The sequence below is a fragment of the Micromys minutus genome (genome assembly GCF_963924665.1).
Source record: "Micromys minutus genome assembly, chromosome: 25".
NCBI classification, from domain to species: Eukaryota; Metazoa; Chordata; class Mammalia; order Rodentia; family Muridae; genus Micromys; species Micromys minutus.
The window spans coordinates 1,075,094-1,102,099 of NC_137960.1; the positions used below are offsets into that span (position 1 = coordinate 1,075,094).

The 27,006-nt window shown below is 45.8% G+C and overlaps 4 protein-coding genes across 7 annotated transcripts; 2 read left to right on the plus strand and 2 right to left on the minus strand.

The window, feature by feature from the left end:
* Positions 1–6,273: 6,273 nt before the first annotated feature.
* On the minus strand, positions 6,274–12,165 carry LOC308437032 (RNA polymerase I subunit H-like; the record flags this gene model as incomplete). 2 transcript variants are annotated; one of them, XM_080938077.1, is made up of 3 exons in its annotated part: positions 6,274–7,032; positions 7,438–7,513; positions 12,070–12,165. In XM_080938077.1, 3 exons carry the CDS (start codon positions 12,087–12,089, stop codon positions 6,274–6,276), a joined length of 855 nt encoding a protein of 284 aa, XP_080794203.1. The 2 variants fall into 2 exon arrangements, with proteins under 2 accessions (XP_080794203.1, XP_080794202.1); XM_080938076.1 differs by lacking the exon at positions 12,070–12,165 and adding an exon at positions 7,697–7,920.
* A 116-nt stretch (positions 12,166–12,281) lies between these two features.
* POLR1H (RNA polymerase I subunit H) lies at positions 12,282–16,261 on the plus strand. Of its 3 annotated transcripts, none has more exons than XM_080938102.1 (5): positions 12,282–12,378; positions 12,481–12,628; positions 12,882–12,982; positions 13,151–13,260; positions 16,085–16,261. In XM_080938102.1, exons 2-5 carry the CDS (start codon positions 12,493–12,495, stop codon positions 16,107–16,109), a joined length of 372 nt encoding a protein of 123 aa, XP_080794228.1. In that variant the 5' UTR covers positions 12,282–12,378; positions 12,481–12,492; the 3' UTR covers positions 16,110–16,261. The 3 variants fall into 3 exon arrangements, with proteins under 3 accessions (XP_080794228.1, XP_080794227.1, XP_080794226.1); XM_080938101.1 differs by having other exon boundaries at positions 12,312–12,400; XM_080938100.1 differs by having other exon boundaries at positions 12,314–12,628.
* A 1,870-nt stretch (positions 16,262–18,131) lies between these two features.
* On the plus strand, positions 18,132–21,196 carry PPP1R11 (protein phosphatase 1 regulatory inhibitor subunit 11). Its single transcript, XM_080938099.1, has 3 exons — positions 18,132–18,381; positions 19,876–19,984; positions 20,329–21,196. The coding sequence occupies exons 1-3, from the start codon at positions 18,313–18,315 to the stop codon at positions 20,529–20,531; spliced, it is 381 nt and encodes a 126-aa protein (XP_080794225.1). The 5' UTR covers positions 18,132–18,312; the 3' UTR covers positions 20,532–21,196.
* Positions 21,197–22,133: 937 nt separating this feature from the next.
* RNF39 (ring finger protein 39) lies at positions 22,134–26,367 on the minus strand (the record flags this gene model as incomplete). The annotated part of the gene is made up of 4 exons (XM_080938075.1): positions 22,134–22,714; positions 23,984–24,075; positions 24,319–24,341; positions 26,005–26,367. 4 exons carry the CDS (start codon positions 26,365–26,367, stop codon positions 22,134–22,136), a joined length of 1,059 nt encoding a protein of 352 aa, XP_080794201.1.
* Between the last annotated feature and the right edge of the window lie 639 nt (positions 26,368–27,006).

A 27,006-nucleotide genomic window follows, 5' to 3' on the forward strand; every position in this document is an offset into this window, starting at 1 on the left:
GAGAGTGACTATCTGAAGGACTTGCCCTTCCACCAGGACTATTCAGAGGGAAAGAGAGAGCCTGAGATGGAAAGAGAGATCTCTGAAAAAGCCAACCAGCAGTTCCTTCAATCTGCGGCCATTTGTCAACCATGGCCTCTTCCAACCCCAGTACGCTGTCTACACCAAATGTTTTTGGAGGCCTGGTTCAGAGATGTTGACTCTCTTACTGCACCACTCACTGGGACCATGATTCTAGAACTTTCCAGGGAATAGATTATCCTGATGCCTGAGATCAGGCTAACGTGGGGGGCAGGTACTCTTATAGCATCTCACTTCTGCTGTCCATTACCAGGCTTGTCACACGAATACTGCTTAATCTCAGAAAGAATATGAAATGCCTGCATTTTCCAACTCTTACTCTCAGATACCCCCAAAGGCACATGTGACCCATCACCCCAGACCTGAAGGAGATGTCAACCTGAGATGCTGGGCCCTGGGCTTCTACCCTGCTGACATCACCCTGACCTGGTAGAGGGATGTAAAGGATTTGACCCAGGATATGACCCCTGTGGAGACCAGGCCTGCAAGGGATGAAATCTTTCAGAAGTTGCAGCTCTGGTAGTGCCTTCTGGAGAGGAGCAGAAATACACATGCCATGTGCAACATGAGGGGCTGCCTGAGCCCCTCACCCTGAGATGGGGTAAGGAGAACTTTGAGCACAGAGTCTGTTATCAAGGAGAGACTCCTGCATAGGGTCTGCGCTAGGAGGCATTGGGGGTCATGCCCTTCAACTCTTCCTTCTCTTCTCCTTTCTCTTCCTAACACCACCTCCTTGTCCTCTGGCTGGAATAACTGTTGGTGTAGTTCTCCTTGGGGCTATCATCATTGGAGTTCTGATTGCCATTGTGATGAGGAGGAAGAAGAGTGCAGGAAGTGAAGGGATTGTGTCTGAGGGGTTTCATAGATTTGAAGCCCTACATGGAAATGTGCTCATAGCCCATTTTAGTACATTGAGGTTCATTTATGTATGAGTGCTTACCCAACCTAGTGCTCCATGTAGCAACTTTGGTTGTTGTCTTGGAGACAGGGCCTCTCTATATAACCCCTGGCTGTCCTGGAGCTGCTTTCAGACTCTGGGATCCGCCTGAGTACTGGGATTAAAGGTGTGTGCCACCACGCCTGGCTGCACTAGCCCTCTGTAAAGTCCAGGACTCCGGGGAGGGCATCCTCTAGGACATGATCATCCTGCATCCCTATCAGGCATTCTCCTGCTCTATGTGGAGATATTCAGATAACTTTCCCAGTTTTTTCTACTGCTAGCTACCTTGTACCATCTTGTCCCAGCTCTTGATTCTCTTTACACACCAGGGAAACACCTAGTAAGAGTATAGAAGGGAACCAGAGAGCTTTGTCACTTTCCCAAACATTTCTACAGGCAAATACCACATGAGTTCTCAGCTCCGCCAGCTGAGTGACCACATGCTGGACCGTGACTCAGCATGTGGTGATAAGAAAAAGCTGGAGTTGCAGAGAATGAAATTGGCAAGGGTGATATTGACACAGTTCCCACGGAAGTTGTCCTAGCCACAGACCAGTGCCAGGGTGTCAGTGAGGTGACCAGTGATCCCTGTGCCCTGTGTGGGACATGATATTGATGGTCTTGTCATTCTGTTCTTTCTCCTGTTCTTCCTTTTAACCTTGGACACCAGCACTCCAATGTCATATATTGAATTCCTTTACTTTTTAGATGATAAGAATTTGGATTCTATTACTTGTAACTCAGAGTAAGCCATCAGCCTAGGAGCAGATAGTAGCCAATCAGAGACTGTCCGTATGTAATTGATATGCCTCATGGGAGAGGAGACAGCATGTATCCATTTACATAGCAAGTCCATCCCTTTTCATTCTCAGATGCCCCCATCCCTATCCTCACACTCCCACTGTTGCCGCCAAAATGTAATGCCTATATAAAACCCATTTCCAGCACAGATACTGTTATCCCAAAATACCAAAGATTCTTTCCAGATCCCCACTGAGGCTGTTGGGTATGGTATGTAACCCAGGACTCATTCTGTGCCTTTCTGTTTGTCTGTTAATAGGATCCCACACTGTATCCCAGGGATAAAAGAGCAAGATAAAGCCAGATAAGAGGGTCTCTACTCTCTGCCTCCTTATCTACTGAAGTCTGAGGAATCCCAGACACATGCTCCTGCTGCCTTGTGCTCCACCATGTCTTGTGCTGAGAAAGATTGTATCCTCTCAAACCAGGAACCACAATAAACTTCTTTAGTTGGTCCTGTTGGGTATTGTGTCACAACAATGAAAATAGTAACACAAATCCATATGGGCCTTACAGAGAGAGAGAAAAGAAGAAGAAGAAGAAGAAGAAGAAGAAGAAGAAGAAGAAGAAGAAGAAGAAGAAGAAGAAGAAGAAGAAGAAGAAGAAGAAGAAGAAGAAGAAGGAAGAAGGAAGAAGGAAGAAGGAAGAAGGAAGAAGGAAGAAGGAAGAAGGAAGAAGGAAGAAGGAAGAAGGAAGAAGGAAGAAGGAAGAAGGAAGAAGGAAGAAGGAAGAAGGAAGAAGGAAGAAGGAAGAAGGAAGAAGGAAGAAGGAAGAAGAAGGAGAAGAAGAAGAAGGAAGAAGGAAGAAGGAAGAAGGAAGAAGAAGAAGAAGAAGAAGAAGAAGAAGAAGAAGGAAGAGGGAAGAAGAAGGAAGAAGAAGAAGAAGAAGAAGAAGAAGAAGAAGAAGAAGAAGAAGAAGAGGGAAGAAGAAGAAGAAGAAGAAGAAGGAGGAGGAGGAGGAGGAGGAGGAGGAGGAGGAGGAGGAGGAGGAGGAGGAGGAGGAGGAGGAGGAGAAGAAGAAGAAGAAGAAGAAGAAGAAGAAGAAGAAGAAGAAGAAGAAGAAGAAGAAGAAGAAGAAGAAGAAGAAGAAGAAAGGAGGGGAAGAAGAAAGGGAAAAGAAAAGGAATCGAATGGGAAATAATCAGTTGTAGTCACCTTAGTGAATAATTCTCACTAAATTTACAACTTTGCTTCATCATTTTTAATGATCTCTAAAGATGTATCTGTGAAAGGCTCCATTTGCTTAAACCTGGAGTAATTTATGCTAAGAGAATGTGCTGGTTAAGTGGGTGATAGGAAGTGATGAAATACAATGTCTACTAAATACCCTTCTCTAATCTCCTTTCTCCTCCTGCACACTTAGGCCGGATCCTTCCTTTGGATAATACCTATACATAACCCTTACCACATACTACCCAGTGGTAGAGTGAGTCATGCCATGAACCCTTCATTACTCTAGGGCAAGGACTTTTCTTCAGGACCACGTAGAAGTTTCTACTAAATTAAAACATTCAATTCTGTAGGGAGGATTATTAAGACTTAAGAAGCACGCAACTGAGTTCCAGGTGTCAGGAACCATCTAGGAAAAGCTGACAGCGTACAAGTAACATTCTGGAGATGGTGCATCATTTTGCTTGGTCTTCAATGGATAATTTTAAATGCAAGGCTCAGAATACTCATCTCAGGATTGATTTTTACAGCATATATGCCTTTCCTGTCATTATTTAATTAATATAACAGTTTCTGGAGTTTAGCCCACCCTATTGGGCAGATTTTCTGCAGATCAATGAATATGTACTCTTTTGTAGTAATGTTATGTAGACAAATTGACGATTTAATAATTCCTAATAATGGTTCTATAGAATCCCTAAGTTTATACAAGTAATTTTGAGCCCTCTGTAATATGAAAGGAACAACTGGGGCTCTGAAAACCTTCATGTGTCATGAGTTAATTGCACTAAGATAGAAAGCAGGATTGAAATGGATTTATAATCAAGGAAACATTCCTTTTAGGCTATGTGAAAATATTATCTGCTAACTAAAGGTTATAAAAAGGAATGAACAATTGATTATTATAGGTACAAGGATAAAAGATAAAATATTGACTGGATCTATACAAAAATTCAACACTATTGAGACCCTAGGCAGATGTTTTGTCTCTAGACAAAACCTTGCTAACTTAAACATAAAAATTATTGTCTTAAACTTTTAATGAACCTGCAGAGATAATGGCAGATAATACATGTTTAGTTAACTAGTCTTAATGGAAATTCATGTAAACATCTCTGTTTTTACTTATCCAATTTATGATTCAAATTTATGTTCGCACTTGTTGTGAACGTTTGAAAAAAGATACTGGGAACAGCATGTGATCATGAATCCTGAAAAAAGTACAAGAACTAGGAATGATGACACTAAGCATTAGCAAAGTGGAAGCAGAAGGAAGCAGAAGAGAAGCAAAGAGCAGAGCAGAGTAGACAAGTTATTTTCCCAGAGTCCGGCTTTTTTCCTAAGGTCAATAGAAAGTTAGTTCCTTTTTCTTTCCCTTAGAAATAAAGATTAGAATCTCTTTTTCTTTCTTTCTTTTTTTAGAAGATTTATTTATTTATTTTATGTGAATACACTGTAGCTGTCTTCAGACACACCAGAAGAGGACATCGGATCCCATGACAAATGGTTGTGAGCCACCATGTGGTTGCTGGAAATTGAACTCAGGACCTTTGGAAGAGCAGTAGGTGCTCTTAACTGCTGAATCATCTCTGCAGACCCCTAGAATCTCTTTTCAAAGTGTGTTTCTTTCTGTGACTTTTTTTAGCTGGCAAGGAGTTAGTGAACTCTCTCCCCAGGGTGGGGCTGTAAAGAACCTGGGGTTAGGGGACAAAGAACTTCTTAATCTCCTACTGTTTAACAATTGGTTATTAATCACCAGAGGTCTGTGGCTTGGGTCAAGACAGGTAAATGTTATCTGGGGCTTGGGCAGGCTCCCAGCATCCAGGAAGTTCCTGAAATTTAGAAGATTCACAAGAACCCTCCCCAAGCAGTGAGAACTGGGGAGAGGAGGCCTCTGAAATGTCTTGTATCTGCAAGTCCTGCAGAGGGCTCCAGTATTGCAGCTTTCACAAGTCATCACCCTTGCCAGATAGACGTTTTTGGTGATTCAGAGCTATATTCGATCATCCATGGTTGTGTAAGTCAACCCAATAACTAACTAGTTTACTAAGTTGGAATTTTGTCAAAATGTTTCTTTTGTCTATTATTGGTGCCTCAACTGGGGTGAGTAGACATTCCTGTCTCCCCAGGAAATGTGTCACATAACATCCCCTTATTTCCAGTAATGATAGCACATAGAAAGTGTCTCAAAATTAAAATTTTCATATAAATCAATCAATCAGTTAATTAATTATATGTTGCAAGTCAGAATTTTAGGGCCTGCTTGTTATTTCTCTACTGAAGGAAGCAAAGTATCCATCAAAGTGTAAGGTTATATTGAACTGTAGTAACATTATTAAGATAACTTTGCAAGTTGGAAGCATGAGAAACCAAAGACCTGGGCAAACAAGAAAAATTCCTTTATCACCATTATTGAAAAACTAGGTCTTCCCAGCTAGGAGAGCTACCATCTACAAAATAACAGTACATAATAATGTACTACAATGTTCCTCATTCTCCATACATCCTTTAAGAAGCTGTTCTTACTTTATAATAAAGAAGCAATGTTTAACAGGATAAGCAGGGCGAAATGATTCAGTAAGTTAAGGCTCTTGCTGCCAAGCCTGATGACCTAAGTTGAATCCCCAGGATCCAAATGATAGGAGAGGACCACCTCTAACACACACACACACACACACACACACACACACACAATCTAAACATTTTTGGAAGGATAATTTGAGCAAATACAAATTAGAAAATAGCTAGGCAAACTTTCAAGCTCAGACTATTTGCTAACTACGTATATGTGTAATAAAAATCATGCCACTCAGGGATAGCTGGAGAGATAGCTTAGTGGTATGTTGTACATGCTGCTCTTCCAAAGGTCCTGAGTTCAATTCCCAGTAACCACAGTGGCTTACAACCATTTGTAATGGGATCTGATGCCCTCTTCTGGCATGTAAGTGTACTTACAGATAGACTATTCATATATATTAAATAAATAACCCTTTAGAACAAAAACAAACAGAAAAACCAGACAACCAGAACACAAAAGGTAGATTCATATAAGGTAGGGATTAGTACCACTAATCCCAGGCTTTGGGAGACGAAGGCAGGCAGAACTCTGAGTTTGAGGCCAGCCAGTTCCAGGCCAGCCAGGGCCACCCCCCCCCCACACACACACAAAGAGAGAGAGAGAGAGAGAGAGAGAGAGAGAGAGAGAGAGAGAGAGAGAGAGAGAGAGAGAGAGAGAGAGAGAGAGAAAAGAAACATGGTTCCATTGGCAAAACTCTTCAAACTTTACAGATCCTTTATTTTTCCTATTTGAGTTCTCAGAAAGGGTGGTACAGCTAAGAATCTCCTTCCGAAAGGTTTTATACTTCTACTCAAGTCCTCTTCATCCTGAGATTTTTCCATGAGGACATCCACTTTAATCCGACTGGTACTGGATGGCTGGAAAAGTGGATACGCAACTACCCTCTCAAACTCTTTTCTCTGTTTCTTCACTCGATCACGCTTCTCAGGAATTGGGATCTGGATCAGGCTTTTCCTCAAGATTCTTTCTTCGAGCCTTTGCTGTAGAAGTTCCCTCCCTCGAATCATGCGCTCCTGGTGATCTTTAATTTGGAGCAATTCTCTCTCGTGTGCCTGCCTTCTTCCCTGCGTCTTTGGGATGCTTTGCTTTTCTAGCACAATTTTGGGTAGTGTTGTTTCACTGAGGAGTCGTGGCTGTTGTTTCCAGGGTTTGTCCTTAAATTCTCTGGCCTGGCCTGTTCTGTGAATGTGCCTTTCTATTTGCTTCTTCTCTCTCTCAGACACCCAATAATGCTGTTTTTGTTTCTCTGTGCGTGGTGGTGGTTCCTTTTCCACTTCTGTCTTTGTTTCACCACCCGTGTCTTTTTTCATCATGTGCACTGTTCTCTTATTATAATATGACTCTGCTTTTGCCAGCCAGTAGTCAAGAGAATGCGCTTGCTCCTTGCAGAGTGCTTTGCTCTCCTCATGGCATTTCTGAGTTACCAAGTGTCTTGCTGCTGTTGTATGTACACCACCAAAACTCTGTCAAAGTGAGTTTCAGAATCTTGTAATTTTTCCTTTAAACACACTTTTTAAAAGTTTGCCTTCCCTAGAACCGTTATAGGAAAGGAGTCTTGGGCCAGGAGTAGCATGAACCTTAATCCCAGAACTCTGAAGCCAAAAGCAGGTAAATACACATACACCCAGCCCTTTTATTTACTTTAGAGTAACAGTTTAAAGTCTACACCCTATGCATCCGGGCAAGCCTGGGTGTTCTCAAAGTACCCATCACCAGTAAATAACTAGTTTTAAAGTGGGTCTGAAATAATTTATTGTACAAGAGTGGAAGCTGAGTGCTGTCTCACGGGGTCACCTGTGCAGAAGGATTTTACACCTCAGGTCCCTTTTCTAAGTAGCTCCAAACTGTAGAGTGTACAGATTATTTACCAGGATTCTCTTCTCCAGTGGAGACCACTGACCCTCTGAAATCCTAGGGTCTCTGGATTCTTTTACCCAAGCCAATCTAAAAGATAAAAAATCAAAGGTAGATTGGAGTGTGGGAAATACCACATTTGCTCATCTATCATCCCAAAGATCTCAATGTTTTGGCCAAGAACAAGGACTATTTCTCAACTATGAAAACATTGCATTTCCCATGGCACAAAAAAATCGACTATCATTTCTTATATATAAACTGAAAACATACCTCTCCTGTGGACTCAATGTAAACCACTCAGAATCATTTATTTGGCACGGACAGAGGAAAGAAATAGGCTCTTTGGTGTGGGGTGGCCTAGGGACACCCAGACCAGATTGTTCAGTTTCAACGCCCTTTTTGCCTTCTGCGATAGTCTCTAGTTTGGCCAGCTCATTGTCTTTCTGCACTTTGTCCAGCCAGGCCCTCTGTGCTTCTATCAGCGAGTACAGCATCTTTGCTTTGCACTGAGATTCTATTCCTGTTGGATCATCTTATCTGGCCCTCTGCCTGCCTGCCTGGCACTGTCACTCATCCTTCACCCTAAATCCATGTTGAGACTATTCCCTGACAAAACTCTGCAGGCAGAGCTTTGTGGCCCCCTGGGTTTGATTATCAGGCTAATGGCACCACAAGTGAAGATCACCAAGTTTTTATGAGTCATTCCTGCTCAGAGCTCAGTTTACTGTGAGGTCACCTTTAAGCCACTGAAGCTGTCCAGCACACAAGTTGGGAAACCCCCAAACTATAGTCAAAAGCAAAGGCTTTGAGGACTGGCGGAATAAAATTAAACCATACTTCTACTATTTTCTCAACATATGGTTCAGGGAAAGCCAACTACCTTCCATGTCAGTTTCCTTACTTATAAACGGCAGATATAAGGGCTTGCCTCTTAGGGTCATAAGGAACAAATATGGCTTAAGTATAAACAGATTACATGGCAAATTCCCAGTGTCAGCTACCTGTGCTTTACAGGCAAATCACCCTTTACAGGTAAGCCTCTTGGTCTCTATTAAGTCTTTCTAGAACACTTCATCACAGTGATTCTCCCTTCCTCTGTGGCATTTTCATTTTTACAACTCACTTAAAAATCATTACTGGGGACTGTAGAGATGGCTCAGTGCTTGAGGGTACTGGCTGATCTTCTGGAGGCCCTGAGTTCAATTAGCTCACGACTGTCTATAACTGTAGTCCCAGGGGATCAAATGTCCTCTTCTGGTGCAGATGTCATGAAGACAAAACACCCATATACATAAATCTTAAACCATATCATGGGAGAGAAACCCCATGCCTGACACTGCCTGGAGGGCAAGAGACCAGAGTCTGGATAGCCCAGAGACCTAGGATAGAACCAAATACTATTGAAAAAAATGGAAAGTCACTGGGTGGTAATGGGGCATGCCTTTAATTACAGCACAGTGAAGGCAGAGGCATCGCTGTGAGTTAGTTGAAAGCCAGCTTTGGTCTACAAAGTGAGTTCCCAAAAAGCCAATTCTACACAGACCTCTCAAAACAAACAAACAAAAACAAAAACAAAAAACAAAAAAAAAAAAAAACCAAAAAAACCCCACAAAAACCATAATAAATAAGCCAATAAAATGATTCCTAATGGTACTCTGCTATACTTTTAGACTGGAGCCTAACACAACTATAATCAGAGAACATTCATTCAGCAACAGATGGGAGCAGATCTAGAGACCTACAGCTAAATATTAGGTAGAGTTTAGGAAATCCTATGGAAGAGGAGGAAGGATTGTATGACTCAGAGGCATCAAGGACACCAAAAGAACATGGTCCACAGAACTAACTAGCCAGGGCTCATAGGGCCTCACAAAGTCTGAACCAACAATCAGGGGTCCTGTGTGGGCCTTGACTTCTGCAAATATGTTATGGTTATATAGCTTGGTGTTGTTTTGAGTCACCTAACAGTGTATGTGGGAGGAGGGACTGTCTCTCTTTTTTTTTTTTTTTTCTGATTTTGGGGCATTATACATCCTTAATAACTTAATGAGGGGATGTGCTTAGTCTTATTTCAACATCATATGCCATGTTTGGCTTATATCCCTGGGAGGCCTGCCCTTTCCTAGAGAGGGGAGGGACTCGAGGAGAGGAGGAATAGGAAACAGCAGCTGAGATATAACATATGAAACAAGAATTTTTTTTTTTTAAGAAATCAATCACTATTGGGGCTGGAGAGATGGCTCAATGATTAAGAACACCGTCTACTCTTTCAGAGGATCTATATTCAAGTCTCAGCACCTACATGACAGCTCATGGTCATCTGTAACTACAGTAACAGGGGATCAGACACCCCTCTTCTGATCTCCATGAGGACAAGGCATACATGCATATGGCATACACATATACATTCAGGCAAACACTCAAAACAAAGAAGTAATTCTAAAAATATTTGTAAGGATCAATTATCAATTATATCTATAGTCACATTTTGATGTTTAAATTTAGAAGTGTGTAAATTATAATGTATACCTACAAGTGATAAACTTCATAATATTAGAGAGGCTCTAATACCTAATATTTTGTCTCACTGATTTCTTGGACATTCTTTTAAGATTTATTTCTATTTTTAATGTATACTGCTGTTTTCTCTGCATGTGTCTGTGCACCATAAGCATGTATTCACTCAGAAACCAGAAGAGGGCATCAGATTTAGATTCTCTGGGATTGGAGTTATAACTGTTAGCTGTCCTAGCTGGCTATAGCTGCCAGTGGGAATTGAACTTGGGTTCCCCAGAAGAGGAACAAGTGCTCTTAACCACTAGGCTATCTCTCAAGCCCTTCTTAGATACTGAGATTAAAAACTTACCATCCTAGAGTTTCATACCTATAACCACACTTAGGAGGCTAGGCAGGAGTTCTAGGTCAGTCTGGGCTATGAGATTCTGCCTCCAAAAAATAATGACCACCTTACTTGAATTTCTTCTTTATAAAATATTTATTTTTTATGTATGTGAGTGTTTTGCTTGCGGGGATGTTCATGCACCACATGCATGCCATTGTAGAGGTATGGAAGAAGGTGCTGGATCTCCCAGAACTGGAGTTATAGATGGTTGTGAGAAACCATGTGTCATGGGTGCTGGAAAATGAACCAGGGTCCTTTGAGAGTAGCCAGCACTCTTTACTGAGCCATTTCTACAGCCTCATATTTTCATTTCTTGCACAAGGCATCCAATATAGTAAGTACTATGACCCTAAGTCTCAAAATTCTATTAACACACAGTAGCTAAGCATCTTTCCCTCATAACTAGGATAAAGGCATGTTCCACCACGTAGACATGCCGCATCTTTTTATTAAAGCATGTGCCTGTCCTCCATGCAGTCTAGAGGTATATCCTGTAGACTTTATATCCCTAGCTCAACCATAGACTTGTGCACTTTCTCCATATTCTAACTATTTATCTGTATTAAAGAGAGAACACAGATTTCAACTACGCAGAGTCTGGTCTCAGCTTCTAACCCTTGCACAGATGCTAAATATTGGATAGACAGAGCTTTTGTTAGAAGAGGAACATCACACCTTATACTGCTTGTACAGTAAAAGGTAGCAGTCAAACCATCTTGGATGTCTGAAGAATGTCAAACTTTAAAGGGAAAATGGGGCTAATTTCAATTTCTACTTTGAAAGACACTGGTAAAATTTAGAGTCCAACAGGCTCGATGACAAGTTTCATCCCTAAGTAAAACATGGTCTGTCCTCTTGGGCATCCTTGCTGAGGGTCTTTAACTACTTCTCTGTGGTTTAATCGCACACTAACTGCACAGAAAGACAGATGAGTCTCTCCTACAAAAGAGTACAATGTATGTCCTTCAGAAAGCAGTTATGAGACCAGTCTCAGCATTGTAATCAGGATGTCTGCTGGAAGGCTGGAGACGCTACCTTCAAGCTGGTCCTTCCTCAGCACACGTTTTCCTTACTTTGTAGGCTTCAGATGAATGAAACGACACAATTTTATACTAACCCTATTGTTCACTTATTGGATGGCAGGTATTTAAACACGGGTGAATGGGAACTTGAGGGAGTGGAAAATGGTCTGCAAGAGAAAACCAAGCCTAACCCCTAGTAAATCCAAAGAGGAGCTTTTGATTAATAACTAACCTCCCTTATCTGGCAAGTGCCTAGGAAGAGAGGAGCCCTGGTCTCACCAATTGCACCACCTTCAAATTCCTAAACTCCCTCTCAAATGCCTGTGTATTCTGCCTTCACCCTCACCATCCACACTCCTTACACAGCTGACTCACTCAAGTGCTCAAAACTGCCCAACGTCGACGCGAGGAAGCGAGAAAGCTGTTGCAGCCAAGGGACAAACGGCCAGGAGGGCCCAAAAGAATGTACAAGGATGATTCTTAGCTTTGTTTTTGGCTACTGAGCAGCAACAGGACAAAACAAAACAAACAAACCAAAAAAAAGGGGGTCTCGGGAACCGGCACGAGTTGCGGTTCTCTCAATCCAAGCGTATCAGTTGCTCTGGAAAAATCAGTAGTTTTAGGGGGCCGTTCCCGCCCCTTCCCATACCAAAGCAAATAATAGTCCAGGATTCCAGCTGAGCAGGAAAGTAGCGGGTGGCTTGACACTGGCTACTCGCCTTAGCTTGGTCGACGTCATAGTCCCAGACTGCGTGCCGCCGTAAATTCCCTTCCGCCAGAGGTTCGGCTCCCTCAAGCGGCCTCAAGTATGTGAGCCATTAATTATGACGTCACGACCCAACGGCCACCGGGCCCCAAAGACGCTCTAGCCCGTCCGGAGCACTCGTTGCTCGGCGCCTTGGGATCGGGCGCTCTAGCCCGCGGTTGGGATCTGGACTCTATCTCCTTCCGCCCTCCGTCCGCCTGCGCCAGGTTCCCCAGCAGCTGAGGTTCCTGACGCTTAGCACTACAAACGCTGCGGCCAGAAGGTAGAGTGCGAGGACGACTCTGGTAATTCCCGCCCGGGAAGCAATGGGGAACCACCATCAAGGCCAGACTCCTGCATCTCAATAATAAACTTTTTTCCCCAGCTCTCATCCGCTATGGAGCTGGCCCGCCCCTGCTCCAACTTTCAATCAGACTTGGATTTTTGCCCAGACTGTGGCTCAGTCCTGCCACTGCCTGGAGCTCAGGATACTGTCATCTGCCCTCGTTGTGGCTTCTCCATCGATGTGCGAGGTGAGGGGCTGGTATGCTAGCTAGACTCAGCCAAGGGTACAGGTGGAAGGGTTCACTATGGGGGTGACCTCAGCACTGATTTGGCTTAGGGAGGTGAGACTCAGAACGGGGATCTGTTAGCGAGATTGACCAAGGGAAGAAACCCAAGGACGTGACTCACCTGGGAGAATGTTGCAGGGATTTGTTGCCTCTTCTGCTATTTCTGCTGGGTTTTTTTGTTTTGTTTTGTTTTGTTTTTTAATTTCCTGTGCAGATTTTGAAGGGAAGGTTGTGAAGACCTCAGTAGTGTTCAACAAATTGGGGGCTGCCATACCTATGTCTATGGACGAGGGACCTGACTCTCAGGGACCCGTGGTAAGTTGATAAGAACTGGTTCCAAAAGAACAATGGAAACGTGATTCTGGAGACTTGGTTTTGGACTCTGTTCCAGAAGAATGTCCAAGGAGTGCAATAGTCTGATTTCTGTACGGAAGCAGAGACTTACTATGACAAGGTCTCCATAATCCTCCTGTCTCTTCCTAGGTTGACAGGCACTGCCCTCGATGTGGTCACGAGGGAATGGCATACCACACCAGACAGATGCGCTCAGCTGATGAAGGACAGACAGTCTTCTATACCTGTATCAACTGCAAGTGAGACTACTTCTCCCGTTGCCCCTTCTCAGTGCTTGGAAAACAACAGAATTAATGGCATATTTGCATTATTTCATTTGGTCCAGTCCATTATAGGGGAGGTTGTAGCCCTTTTTATTTTCATTATTTACTTGGTGTTTTTCAAGACAGGAGCTCACTATATACCCAGGCTAGCCTTGAACGCTCAATCGTGTAGCCCAGGTTAACCTCAAACTTGAATCTGTTTCCTGCCTGTTTCCTGAGTGCTGAGATCCAAACATCTGGCTTGTTAAAACGATATTTATTTTTTTAAGATTATGTGTAGTTGTTTGTGTGTGCATATTTGAATGTGCAGGTGCCCAGTGAGGCCAGAGACTCGGGTCCCCGCAGCTGGAGTTGCAGGTGGTTCTCAGCTGTTGGATGTAGGTGCTGAGAACTGACTTGGATCCTCTGCAACAGCATAAGCTCTTAAGCACTGTCTCAGCAGCAACCCCAGACACTTATAACCAGTACATCTACACCTTTCAGATGTGTAGAAAGAAAGCCGGGTGTGGTGACAATGTGCCTCTGTAGGAGGATCGGGCCTTCAGGCCGGCCTGAGCTACAGAGACTTTGCCACCAAAACAAACCAAAACTACTAGGAAAATGTAAAACACAGGAAGTAGGCATTTCTTTTCCTAGTGGTACAATAGCCGGAAATTCCCACTTGGAAGGAGTCACTTAACATATCTTGCTTGAATAGTTTGGAACACTCTTTGTCTTGGTTATGGTGTAATTCTACACCATTGCCTGTCTTTCTGCATTTCTGCTTTTGCTTTTTGTTGTGTTCCTTCCTCCCAGGGAAGCGCCAGCTTATTCACAGTCTCAGGCATGTGCAAGAAGTGCTCTGCACTCAGTACCCCAGGTCTTTTTTTTAAGATTAATTTATTATATAAAGTGCACTGTAACTGTCTTCAGACACTCCAGTAGAGGGCATCAGATCTCATTACAGATGATTCTGAGCCACCATGTGGTCTCTGAGATTTGAACTCAGGACCTCTGGAAGAGCAGTCAGTGCTCTTAACCACTGAGCCACCTCTCCAGCCCCCAAGCTCTCTTACAGTTGTCCTCTTTATTATTGTCAGTAAACATTTTTTTTCTTCTTGATCTTCTCCGGCTTCCACCTCTCAGATGGGAGGATTGCAGGCGGGTGGTGCCACCACAGCTGTTCATGGTTCTGAGGATACAGCCCTCAGCTTTGAGAAAGCTATATAAGCACTCTTACCTACTCAACCACATACCAGCCCCTTAGGTCTCCGAAGCTGAGGATTGACTTTATTTTTCGTCAGTCTAGATTAGATCAGCCATTATCCCATTCCAATATTGCTTGTTCCCCACGTCCTCAAATTTCTTATTAGACTTTCGTGTCTCTTGTCTTCTGTATTTTCCACCCCATCTGTTTATATTGTCTTCTAGGTAATTTCTCCAGATCTTTCTTACAGGTCATTAATTTTGTCTTCAATTTGTCTGTTTATGGTGGTGAGAGTGTGGTAGGTGTGGTATATTTGTGTTCATGTGGATGTGTGCAGGTGTACATTTGGTGGCCAGAGTTAAACATTGGGTAGCTTCATTAACTGTCTTTTCTTTTCTCTTTCTCTTCTGAGACAGGGTTTTCCTATATTCTCGGCTGACCTAGAACTCTTTGTAGACCAGGTTTGCTTCAAACTCCCAGATTTCACTCTGCCTCCAGAGTGCTGGAATTAGCACTGTGTGCCCTTATTTCCTGTTCTCCACCTTATCTTATGAGGCAGAGTCTCTGAGCCTGGAGCTCAGACTAGGCTGGTTACCAAGTGCGTTTGGAACGTTCATTTGCCATTGTCCCAAGCATCCCAGATCTAGTAGAGCCCATTCTGTACAGGTAGACCACCACACCCAGCATTTTCTTTACCTTTAAATGGATCCCAGGAATCCAAACTCAAGTTTTTATGTCTGTACAACAGACGCTTTACCAGCTGAGCCATCTCCTCAGCCCCCTTTATTACCACTTTTTTCCTGTTAGCTAGCAAGTTATTTTAAATTTTTCAATTATTTCATTTAACAATTATTATTTTATGTGTACGAGTCTTTTGCTTGCATGTATGTAAGTGATAAGTGTACTGTTTGCATGTCTGGTGTCCAGAGAGGTCAGAAAAAGATGTGAGATTCCCTAGGGCTGGAGTTAAAGGTGGTTGTGACCACTATGTGGATGCCAGGGATCAAACCTGGATTCTCTGCAAGAGCAACAAGTGCTCTTAACCAGTAACCCAACTCTGGGCTCCCATCGATCATTTCAAATTGCCGCTTTTATTCTTTAAATGTATGTTAGTATATTAAACTAACTGTGTGTGTGAGTGTGTGTGTGATGATGATTCTGATACCCACTGTTTCTGTGGATCTGATACTGTATGTGTCTGCTGACTTTTTCATGGTACTGTTTTGTTTTGTCATTTTTGACTGTGTGCTAGTTTTTTTAGAACTTGAACTCTGGGTTTCTTTCAGTTTGGGTGAACACAGCATTCCCAGAAATCATAGGGCTCTTTGAGAAAAATCTGTTTCACCATATCCAGCTACAAAGTCATTTTTGCAGTTTTTATGTGGTACAGTTTAGCCTTTTCTTTTTCTTGGCTAATGATTTTCTGTCCTGGGAAATATGTGCATACTTCAAAGTAATAATTAGATATTGGTTACCTTGAGGTTAGAGATACAGGGTTGTTTGGGGGAAGCTCACCTATCCCTGTCATAGGAAATGTCTTTCATAGGTTTGATCTCATCTCACACTGCTAGAAACTCTTTTCGGTTAAATATAACATGTCTTCTTTCTCCATAGGTTTCAGGAAAAGGAAGATTCTTGACCCGTTTTTCTGGCAACTCAGCAACAATTCTTTCCTCCTCTTGGAAGTGAAGATCCTGGTCTTTGATGATTTCTCGGCCTTCTCCGGTTCCATGCTTTGTTCTCAGAATAAGATTATCGACCTGGAATACTACTAAAATTTTATGAAACCTTGATGTTACATGTGTTACTCTTAATCTCTCTCTCTTTTTAAGGATTTTTACTTTATGTATGTGAGTATGCTTTCACTGTCTTCAGACACACCACACCAGAAGAGGGCATCAGATCCCATTACCGATGGTTGTGAGCCACTATGCGGTTGCTGGGAATTGAACTCAGGACCTCTAGAAGAGCAGTCAGTGCTCTTAACCACTGAGCTATCTCTCCAGCCCACTCTTAATCTCTTATTCGGGTCAGGCTGGTGATATATGCCCTGTAATTCTAACACTTCATAGATAGATGAACTACATAAGAAATTCAGAGCCAGCCTGAGCTACCTAGCAAAATAGCTAAAAACTAAAAAACAATCAGTCTTATTTCAAAGGAAATTTAAGTGAAATAAAGATATAGCTATAAAAAAGAAGAAAAAAACTATAATAAAATAATGGAGTCTGGAATGAGGCTGTTATGGGTCTAAGAGATTCCCCATGACCATAAATACATTTTAATAAGAGGCTTTATTAAATACTCATGGCACCAGGACAGCAACTGAGAGCTCCCAAGATGTAGCATCAAAGCTTATAAAGTTAAAAACCACCAGATTACATATATTCATATTGCATATACCCACAGCCAAACAATGGATGGAGCTTGGGGACTCTTATGGAAGAATAGGAGGAAGGATTTCAAGCTCCGAAGGAAATAGGAACTCCACGGCAAGACCAACTGAGCCAACTAACCTGGACCCATAGGGCTCTCAGAATCTGAGAACATACACGGGCTGGACCCAGGCCTCCCTCACATATGTAGCAGATGCGCAGCTTGGTCATCATGTGGGTCCCAAACAACTGAGTGGGGGCCATCCCAAAATCTGCTGCTTGTATGTGGAATAGGTTCTTTTACCTGAGCTGCCTTGTCTAGTCTCAGTGGGAGAGGGAGTACCTAACTTGAAGTGCCAGGGTGGGGGGATACCCAGGAAGGCTCCGGCCAGCTCAGAGGAAAAGGGGTTGTGGGAGAAGGATTGTGAGAGGGAGTGCTTGTGAGGGGGCACAGTGAATAAGCAAAAAAATAAAAAAAGAATAATTAGCTGGGTGGTGGTGGTGCAGGCCTTTAATCCCAGCACTCAGGGAGGCATAAGCGGGTAAATCTGAGTTCGAAGCCAGCCTGTTCTACAGATCAAGTTCAAAAAGGGCCGGGGATACACAAAGAAACCCTGTCTGGAAAGAAAAGAAAAAAAGTCTTCAATGTCTGGCAAAAAAAAAAATAGGTGGGCTGCCAGGATACAGCTTGTAAAAGCTAGAAGCTTACAAATTAGAGGCCTTTCTCCCCCCACCTTCCCGTTTGGTCTCTCGCACAGTAAGCATAAATGTAAACCATCACAAGGCCAATACAAAAACAAACAAAACCCAGTTACTCTGCCCCCTGCATAGCCTTTGCATTCCTCAAACGGAGAGCAAAAAGGTAGTCTTGGGTGTTCACACTTTTATCTTTAGGGCCTATTATAGTAGAAAAATTCCAAACAGGGAGAAGAGTTCAGTGCATTTCCTGCTACTAAAAAAGAGTTTTTTGATAGAATGATAAAATGGAATTTGGCCTAGAGTTCCTGTCCCAACTATTTTCCTCCAGGCTTAGGGATACATCAGGGTCCTGGGCACATAGAGCTCATCCTCCGTGCTCGGTCGGCCCAGAGTTGACCGGCCAATGAACTTAGGCCCTGGGCGCCTGGCCCCACCCCACAATGACATCACTTCTGCTAACCTGGGCGTCTGCGCACTATTGCATTACGGCGGAACTAATCTGGTGACGCCTGGTTTGGCCCAAGCGAGGCTGGGGAAGGGAAACAAGGTTCTGCGGGATGCGTCACACCCGGAAGTGAAGGCCGGAAGTGGGGTTGGACAGGTTTTCCCCCAGGGGTGGGGACGCAGAGGCCCTGGAGGAGTAGGGGAGATTAAGAAGCCAGAGCATCCTGGCCTCTACTCCGAATCGTGTACCGGTTCTCTTAGATCTCAGAGGCGCAGAAAAAGGGAAGGGTGTCTCATCTCGCTTCCTCGCTTTTCGCTTTAGCCATGGCGGAGGCAGGGGCCGGGCTGAGTGAGACCGTCACTGAGACAACGGTTACCGTGACAACCGAGCCCGTGAGAAAGGCGGACAGGGGGGATTTAGGGGTCTGGGAGGCACTGGGAGGGGGAGGGGCTTGGAAAGTTAGAGGGTTTGGGATCTAGGACATGTGGGGTTTATTCTTACTGGGAAAATCGCAAGGGACTAGAAATGCTTGGAGCGGCTCAAATGGTTCAAGTGACTCCTCAAGAATTGTCTAATCTGCAGTTACAATTAGAGAATAGGTGTTACGGCTTGGGGAGGTGGTCTGTGTACGTAATAAACGGAAACCGGATTAAGGAGCAAGGAAGGTACTGGGAGGAAGTGAAACGCCATTTGAGAAAGCATGTTGGAGGCAAACGTGCAGAGCGAGTACTTACCAATAGTGCTTACCAATAGACAAGCATGGAATGGGTGCGTGTTAAAGCGGAGGGAATGAGGAAACAAGAAAATAAGGTAGTATTTTGACAGATCAGAGAGGAGAGAAGCAAGCGAGCCAACAACTTTTGCAAAAACAGACTGCTTTCAAAGGGAGAAAGATGCGTTGGGTTTAATAGTGTCTGGCTTGAAGGAGCTTAGTAGTTTAGTAATTATTACCAGAGATGCCAGAATGTTAAAGAATAAATGGATACCATTAGGGAGTCCTGAGTTTGAAGATGAGAGAAGAAAGAATGAAGGACTTCTTCGTAGGAGGAGGGTTTTTGGATATTTGTTTTATTTTGCTGTGTGTGTATAGGCCCGAAGTCAACCTCAACTGTTTCTCAGGCATGGTCTATCTTTTTTTCTTCTTCTTCTTCCTTCCTTTTTTTTTTTTTTTTTTTTTTTTTTTTTTTTTTTTTTTTTGATACAGAATCTTTTTTCCCAGGGCTGGCCAAATAGGCTACGCTGGCTGGCAAGAGATCTGCCTCTTTCTACTTCTCTGATACTGGAATTACAAATATACACCACCATCACCACACCTGACTTTTTTTTGATGTTGTTTTTGTTCCCTTGGTTTTGGGAGGTCAAACTCGGGTCTTCGTGCTTGCATAAAAAGAGCTTTACCAACATAGATATCTCCCCATCCCTCCTTTTTCTTTTTTAATCTTTTTACCCCCAAGAAAAGGGCTTCTCCATGTTGCAGAGGCTCCTAAGTGCTGAGATCACATGCCTGCAGTCTCTTCAGAGAGAACATGAATGTGTGGAGAAAAAAGGGTAGTCAAAGGCCAGTCACAGGGGAGGAAAGAAATAACATTCCCGAGGGGGATGTGGAAGAAAGATGAAACAGGGAGGGTTGTTGTCTTTGCAGATTTGCTGGCATCTTCCCTAGGTTAAGAATTGTCTTCTTTGCATACTATTGATTACAGGGAACAGGAATCCATATTCCCCACAAACAGGCTAAATATATGTCCTGTGTTGACTCCCAGCACCTGGCTCCTCCAGGGGCATGGTGCATGTTACTGACAGAGCCAGGGAAGTCAAAAGAGGAGGTTCCATGGGAAACAGGAAAAGTCAAGAGGAAGTGAGCTAGATGGGCCCATGCCTCTTTACAGGAGAATCGGAGCCTAACTATTAAACTTCGGAAACGGAAGCCAGAGAAGAAGGTGGAGTGGTCAAGTGACACTGTGGACAATGAGCATATGGGGCGCCGCTCATCGAAGTGTGAGTGTGGGTGGTCCAGCGTGGGTGGTCCAGCAGGGCCTGGCCACTGCCTCATGCTTTACAGCCTCTTGAGTTCTTGGTTGGAAAGGAAAATGGGTGGGTGTGAAACTATTCAGTACCAAGGCCTGGGGGTGAGGCTAGGGGCAAGCCATGGCAGAATGGGAGGCAGGTGCCTCCAATTCTCTGAAGAGACAAGAGCCATGATGGGTCCCTGGGTCCCCGTGGGAGGAGGCTATGGCAGCTGGATTCCAGAAAGTAGGATTTTCACACAGATCTGGTGGAAATTAAACTGACTGAAGACTGTTCTTCATCCTTCTTAACTGAATTTCTCCCTCTCTGTTCAGGCTGCTGTATTTACGAAAAACCTCGTGCCTTCGGTGAGAGTTCCACCGAGAGTGAAGAGGATGAAGAGGAAGGGTGTGGTCATACGCACTGTGTACGGGGTCACCGAAAAGGACGGCGTCCTACAACCCCAGGACCCACCCCAACCACTCCTCCACAGCCTCCTGATCCCTCTCAGCCCCCTCCAGGACCTATGCAGCACTAAATCCCTCTCACCATTCATATGTCTGCCTGGCCCCAAATGTATCCATCTGACATGGGGACTCTACCCATGGTCTGGTCCCTTCTCCTACCTCCTCCTTCCCTCTTTTGCCTGATAGAGAGGAGGGAGAGGAGGGTGGATACAGATCCTGTAATTCTGACTTGCTGCTGTTCCAGAAACCAGGCTTCTGGGTTCTCCCAGTCCCTTCTTCCCTAGTTTGCCCCCATGCCTGGGATCCAGGTATCTTGGTCCCAGTTTATCCCTTTTGTTCTCACTGCCAAACTACCTGTCCTGGGATCCAGTTATCTTGGCCACCTGCACCCTCAGCTTGAGTCCCAAGCACTTAAACTGGGTTTTCAACTGTCCCAGCTTTCACTGCCAGGGCCCCAATCAAATTCCAGGCAATCTTGCACCCCAGCTCTGCATATTAATCCTGGCTTATGGTTCTTCCATTGAGGCAGTTTCCCTAAATCTTAGTTCTTGCCTGTGGCATGTCAGGTTGTTGGAAGACCACAGGGCTCCCTGGCTCTTGCGCTCCTTTTACCCATTCTGACCCTCCACAGGAGTTAGGAGAGGTCTTTGTCATTCACACCTCTAATGGGAAGTGGAACCAAAAATAGTCATGTCTTGAATATAACATTTCTGACAAGGCTGGCCGCTGACCTAGAGCCAATGATTTTCTCAGCCTTTCATTTTTTTGAGCTTCAAGCATCGGTGTCCTAGGGGCCTGGGTCCCTAAAAGGAAAGAGGGGGAAAGCAAAGAGATGAGGGGACAGGCCCCTGCAGTACACTCCTACCCTTTCCTACCCAGGTGTCTGGGGTCTGGGTATTGTCCTCTAGGCCTCTAACTGTGCACAGTGCAGAAATCAGCAAAGCCCATGGAACCACTTAGATCTCATTTATTACCACAGATGCACAAAATAAATAACCCAACATTGCACAATGTGTTAAATATAGGCCCATTTATACATAAGGGATGGGAGATTATACAGAAGGTTTGGGGTGCCTGAGTTGCCCCCAGGTTGAGAAGGGAGGTAGCACCATTAGTGTTTTTTTGTTTTTTTGTTTTTTTTTTTTTATGTGCAAGATAAAGTCACAAGAGGGTGTTCAATGGCAAAAGGTCACAAGCATAAGAAACAGTCACGAATAAGGTAGACTGGCTTGCATACACACCCCAAAATTTATGTTTTAAGCTTCAGGTCTGAGCTGAGTGGCTTAGGCTGAGTTAAGTGTCTTGTTTTAGGAGAACTTTTTTTATTTAGAGGAGAATCCAGCCTTCCTGCTGCGGATCAGGCCCTGAACCTTTTGGGACTAGAGGTAAATTGGAACTGTTTCTCAACACTGACGGTACAGAAAGCGGACTCAAGAAAAAGGTCTTAGGTCACAGAGACTCAGGTCCAGACTGGCTTAAGGCACGGATGTACAAGCCAGTTGATGTTTTGATTTGGGAGAAAGAATGTGAGTGGGCAAAGGGTGCTTATTAATACTCCTGCTCCAATAGGTGCACAGACAAAGGCACTGGAATAAGTGGGGATTTCTGCACCAGAAAGAATTATCCTGGAGGCTATCCGGACTAGGCTAGGGTAGGCGCTAGAGGCCTGAAGCTCAGGCTTCTCCAGGCACGATACGCAACGGGGCGCGGGGATCACAAGTGCAGAGCAGCGGGAAAACACGCTCCCCGAGGGAGCCCGGTGCCTGGAAGGCGAAGAGCAAGTCCAATGAACGGCCGTCATAGAAGGCCACCCGACCCCGCTCCCAGTCCAAGTCCACACGAATGCGCTGCGGCGGGGGCCTGGCGCCACCTAACAGAGTGGGCTCTGGGGCCGTGAGCGCCCACAAGCGGCCGCCGCGGCCCTCCACGGCCCATACAGCCTCCGATGGGCACAGCTTGATGAGGCCCTTGCGCGTCACGGACTCCCCGGCAGCGCCCACGGCGTAGCAGCTCTCTCCTGCGTTCTCGTCCTTCGCCGTAGAGTCTCTGAAGGACTTGTCTTCCGCGGTCTCTACCTCCCAGCAGTGGCGGCCTGACGCAAAGCCCTGCGCACCCAACACAGCCTGGAGCTGATCAAAGCGCGCGGGGCTGTCCAGCGGCGCAGGAGTTCCGGGTGGAGCCAGGCTCACGCCGCGGCAGTCAGAGGAGATGAGCAGATCACGGTGTGCAGTGCGAGGGTCGAGCGTCAGGTCAGCTGCAGAAGGGAGAATTAGGACTAATACTTGAATCTGCAAGCCATCTGTGGTGGCTTTAATCCCAGCACTCGGGAGGCAAAGAGGGCAGAATTCTGTGAGTTTGAGGCCAGCCTGCACAGCAAGTTCCAGGTCAGTTAGGACTATATAGTAAAGACCCTGTCTCAACAACAACAAAACCAAAGCCCTGACTCTTCCGAATGAGTGGGGTATGGGAGCCAGGTCAACAAGACTACTGAGAGAGACTGATACCTGAGAGAGACCATACCGGATAGGAACCAGAGTGGCTAAAGGAAGGGCAAAGAGAGGAATCCCAGGTATCCAGTAAAACCAGCCCTTTCACCCTCACCGGGACAGGCCCATTTCTATAGGAGGTGTGGTCAGAAGAGATACAGAGATTGCCGAAGGGACCAGAAAGAGTCTCTGGCCTTGTAGGTATGGGGTGCTTTAAGGAAATACTTCTGGATTAGGAGCTAGAAGCAATTTGGATTAAGTAGGAGGGAGGGGTGATTAAGGGGTAGAACACCTGGAGAGCTACCTTGGGAATGCACACAGAAGGGGTAGAGGAGATGCTGGAGTCTTGACCCCTTTCCAAGAATGGGAGTGGGTGGAAGCAGGGACTCCTGAGACTGATCTTGAACTGTCTGGAGGTACACAAAAGCATGAAGGAATGTGGCTGAGATCTAAGGAATTAAGGATATTTTCCGGGTTACACTGTGCCTCCTGTCCAGGCGTGGAGTTATATCGGCATAGCCCCAGAACATTAGAGGCAAAGACAGAGGGACTGGAGGCCCATGCCAGTCTGGGATACATGGAAAGATACTCTTTAAAGGGGTGTGTGTATGTCAATTTTTTTCCCCAATTTCCTGAATTTGCCCTATGCGGGAAAAGGATTTTCACAAAGGTAATCAGGTAAAAAAAAAAAAAAAGAGAGAGAGAGAGAGAGAATATTACAGTGGGCTTTGATGCAGTATAACTTCTACCTTAAAAGAGAGAGAAGACACTTGCACATAGAGACAGGCACCTAGGAGGAAGCCCAGGTAAGACCATCTGTGGACCAAGGAAGTGCTGAGGCTTCCAGAAGCCAGGAGAGAGCATGGAACGGATTTCTATTTAGCCCTCGGACTTTGTTGTTCAAGCCACTGACCTATTTGTGACCCTCCATTATTCCGGCCACAGGAAGTGAAAACTGATACCAAAGGAGACTTGAGCATTTTCAAGAGCTAAGAGGAAGCAAGCAGAGCATAGGAGACGATCACCCGGCTCCTCACCTGTCAGTCTGTGAAGCATGTTTTTTACCACGGGGTAATCTTCAGGGAGATCATCCTCTGAGTTAGATGACTTGAGTGCTGGGACGTCAAATCTGGACAGATGAAGGAAGGGTTGGGGAGTTAATAGCTTTCCTGTCTTTCGATGCTGCTTCAGATGATCCGAACTCCCAACCCACACACTTTTCACAGAAACAGGTGAGGTTACACTCCAGAAAAACTGTTGGTAAGTGAAGGTAAAGATATGGGCCTGCAGAGAAGGTCATAGCTATGGCTATAGGTAGTGGAAAGGAAGAAACAAAAACAAAACAAAAAAAAAAAAAAAAAATGGAACTCACCGTCTCCACGTCTTCCTCATATCCTGGTGCGGGCAGAAGAAAAACATGGGTGTGAGTTTCATACTGTGAGACATCCTTCCCTCCACCTCAGGTGAGCTCTGACTGCTTGATACCCTCCCACCTTTTAAAACCACGCCCCAACACCCCCACCCCACCCCTGCCCCTCTCTGCTCCATTTATCTCTTTGGCTCTCCCCTCTCCTTTCATGGCCTCACTCCTAGCTTCATCCAGACTTGTTTTCTCCATCCTTCCACAGCCTCAACATAACTACGTCTTACCCCTTGTTTAATCTCCCTAGGCCCACGCTCTCTATCCTCTCTGTCGGTAGCGCTGTCCCTTTCTAGTTTCCGGAGTGTATTCCAGACAAATGTCCACCCCTTCACCACAAAAAGGGAACACACGCCCATATTCCTTGAGTGAAGAGTCGTTATATAAAAACCTAACAATAAAGCTGCTTTCCTTCTCGTCTTAAAAAGCTCTGTGGCGTTTATTGGGCTGTTTTATTGTGTCTCTGTACCCTCAGGCTCCTGAAGTCAGAAGTGTCCCAAGAGGCACTATATAGATTTTGTAGCAAGCCATGGCGGCCAGAAGAGGGCGCTTGATTCTCTCCCCTCCAAACACTGGGTTTCCTCCTCTTTTCTGATGCCCAGAGAGGATGGCAGGAAGGAGAAGAGAGGACGGCAATTACACTTAGACTAATTAGGTCTGTGAAGCCTTCATAGGGCGGAAGCCAGACGGGGCAGGAGGTCTGCTAAGGGGGAGAGAGCCAGATGGATGGTCTCGAGAAACCGATAAAGAATAGGAGTGATTGATATCCAAGGGGCTCAGGAAGGGCCTAGTGGAAAACTTTATGGCTGCAACGTGGACACTAGCAAGAGGCCTGCCAGCTGTTCACCCGGACCTAGCCTCCATCCGTTTCCGCCCGTGCCTGGGGATCTGGGAGGAGCTGAGAACAATAACAACCCACAGTTCGGCTAGGGCTTGTTAGTGGAACCCCTGCCTCACTTGGGGCATTTGGATTACTTACACGCGTGCGCACGCGCGTGCACACACACACACACACACACACACCAGTCTAATATCCCACCCCTCCACGTGTGCTTTTTCTGCACCCAGTGTCAACCTTGGCTCTAGTGATTCCCTGGTCATTGGTCCTATCTCCTCTACCCTCCCTGGGTTCCTCCTTTCTCTAACCCGGGTGTCTGCATCCCACTCCCCTTCTGGCTCTAACCCTGGCTCTTCAGGAGGCTTCTGATGTCTCTAGGAGGCTCAGCGTTCTAAATGCCACCAGCATGTTTCTGCCTCTACAACCTTTCCCCACCAGCTCTGACAAAACTCTATCCAGCCTCCTCCTCCCGCGACCGACCTTTTTCAAACTACTCACTCAAGACTTGGCCAGCCATTCTCCCTCCTTCTCCTTCCCCTTCCCCCTCCCTTTCTTAAAATTCTTATCTAAAATTCCTTTCTCTTTTCTATGTATCCATTTCTGAACTATAACTCCCTATGTTCTAAACCAAACCGAACTTGAGTAATCCTCCTGCCTCCGCTTTCCCCGATGCCAAGCCGTCTGCTATCTACATTTCCATTTGGGCTTTAGAGCGAAAAGCACGGTTCCCACCTTTGCTGGGACACACACAAACCTCTTCTTCACCAACAACCAGAACCCTTGAAGGCCTATCATCTTACCTCTCCTTGGGGATCCAGACAGCCCATGGTGGGGATGCGGCCGCCGCGTCTCCTCCCGGTCCGGGCCCCGGGCTCCGCCAGTTTCTCACGCAGCCCGCGGCTGATGCGCACCTCCACTGCCAGCCGCACGTTGGACCTCAGGCTGCGTCTGGGGCACGGCTGGCCACAGGAGGGGCAAGAAGGGGGCGCCGCCTCCGAGCCGGCCGCCGCCGGGGCCCCCCAGCAGCGCGCCAAGCACGCACGGCAGAAACTGTGCTCGCACGCCAGCAGGACTGGGTCCTCGAAGGGGCCCCCGCACAGCGGACACGTCGCCAGCTGCTCCAGACGCTCCACCAACCCCGGGCCCAGCTCGGGAGCCTCCATGGAAAGCAGGGGTCCCGACGCACCCTAGTCCGTAGCCGCCCCCGAGCTCGCAAATGGCGAATCACGCCCACTGCGTGCTGACTCGACGCCCCTTGCTGCGCCTCCCTCATTCACTTCGCTCCTTCTATCTAACCCTCTCCGGGGCTGCCTCGGTTAGCCAGAGCGGACTCAGAGCGTCTCCTCACCACGTCAGGTTTTATAGGGAGGGAGGAGGCCCGGCTCAGGAGGTAAACAGCAGACCTTGCGTAATGCCTCATCTGGTTCTCCCGCTTCCCTAGTAGGGTTTGGGGGAGCAGGGTGTGGAGACTGAGACACCTAGGTTCTAGAACCTAGGAGGTGAGCACCAGGGCACGCGCTGTAGGCAAGGTGGCAATGTTGGGTTTGGTAGCCCCCGTGAGTGAGTCCCTGAAGAACGTGAATCTCCCCCTTGGCCTGTGGTGTGCTTCTGGTGGGCAGGATGCCCAGGCTCGCTCTTGGCATGCATGCCCACATTGCCAGAGCATGAGTCATCCCAGGTGGCTGGCACACCTACATCTGGGGGTTGGGGACCCCGGAAGTTTTGGTCCTGGACTGTATGGCTTTGGCGGGCCTCTGAGTGTTGGCGTGTGGTTGTCACTCCTGGCGCCTCTCTGCCTTCCA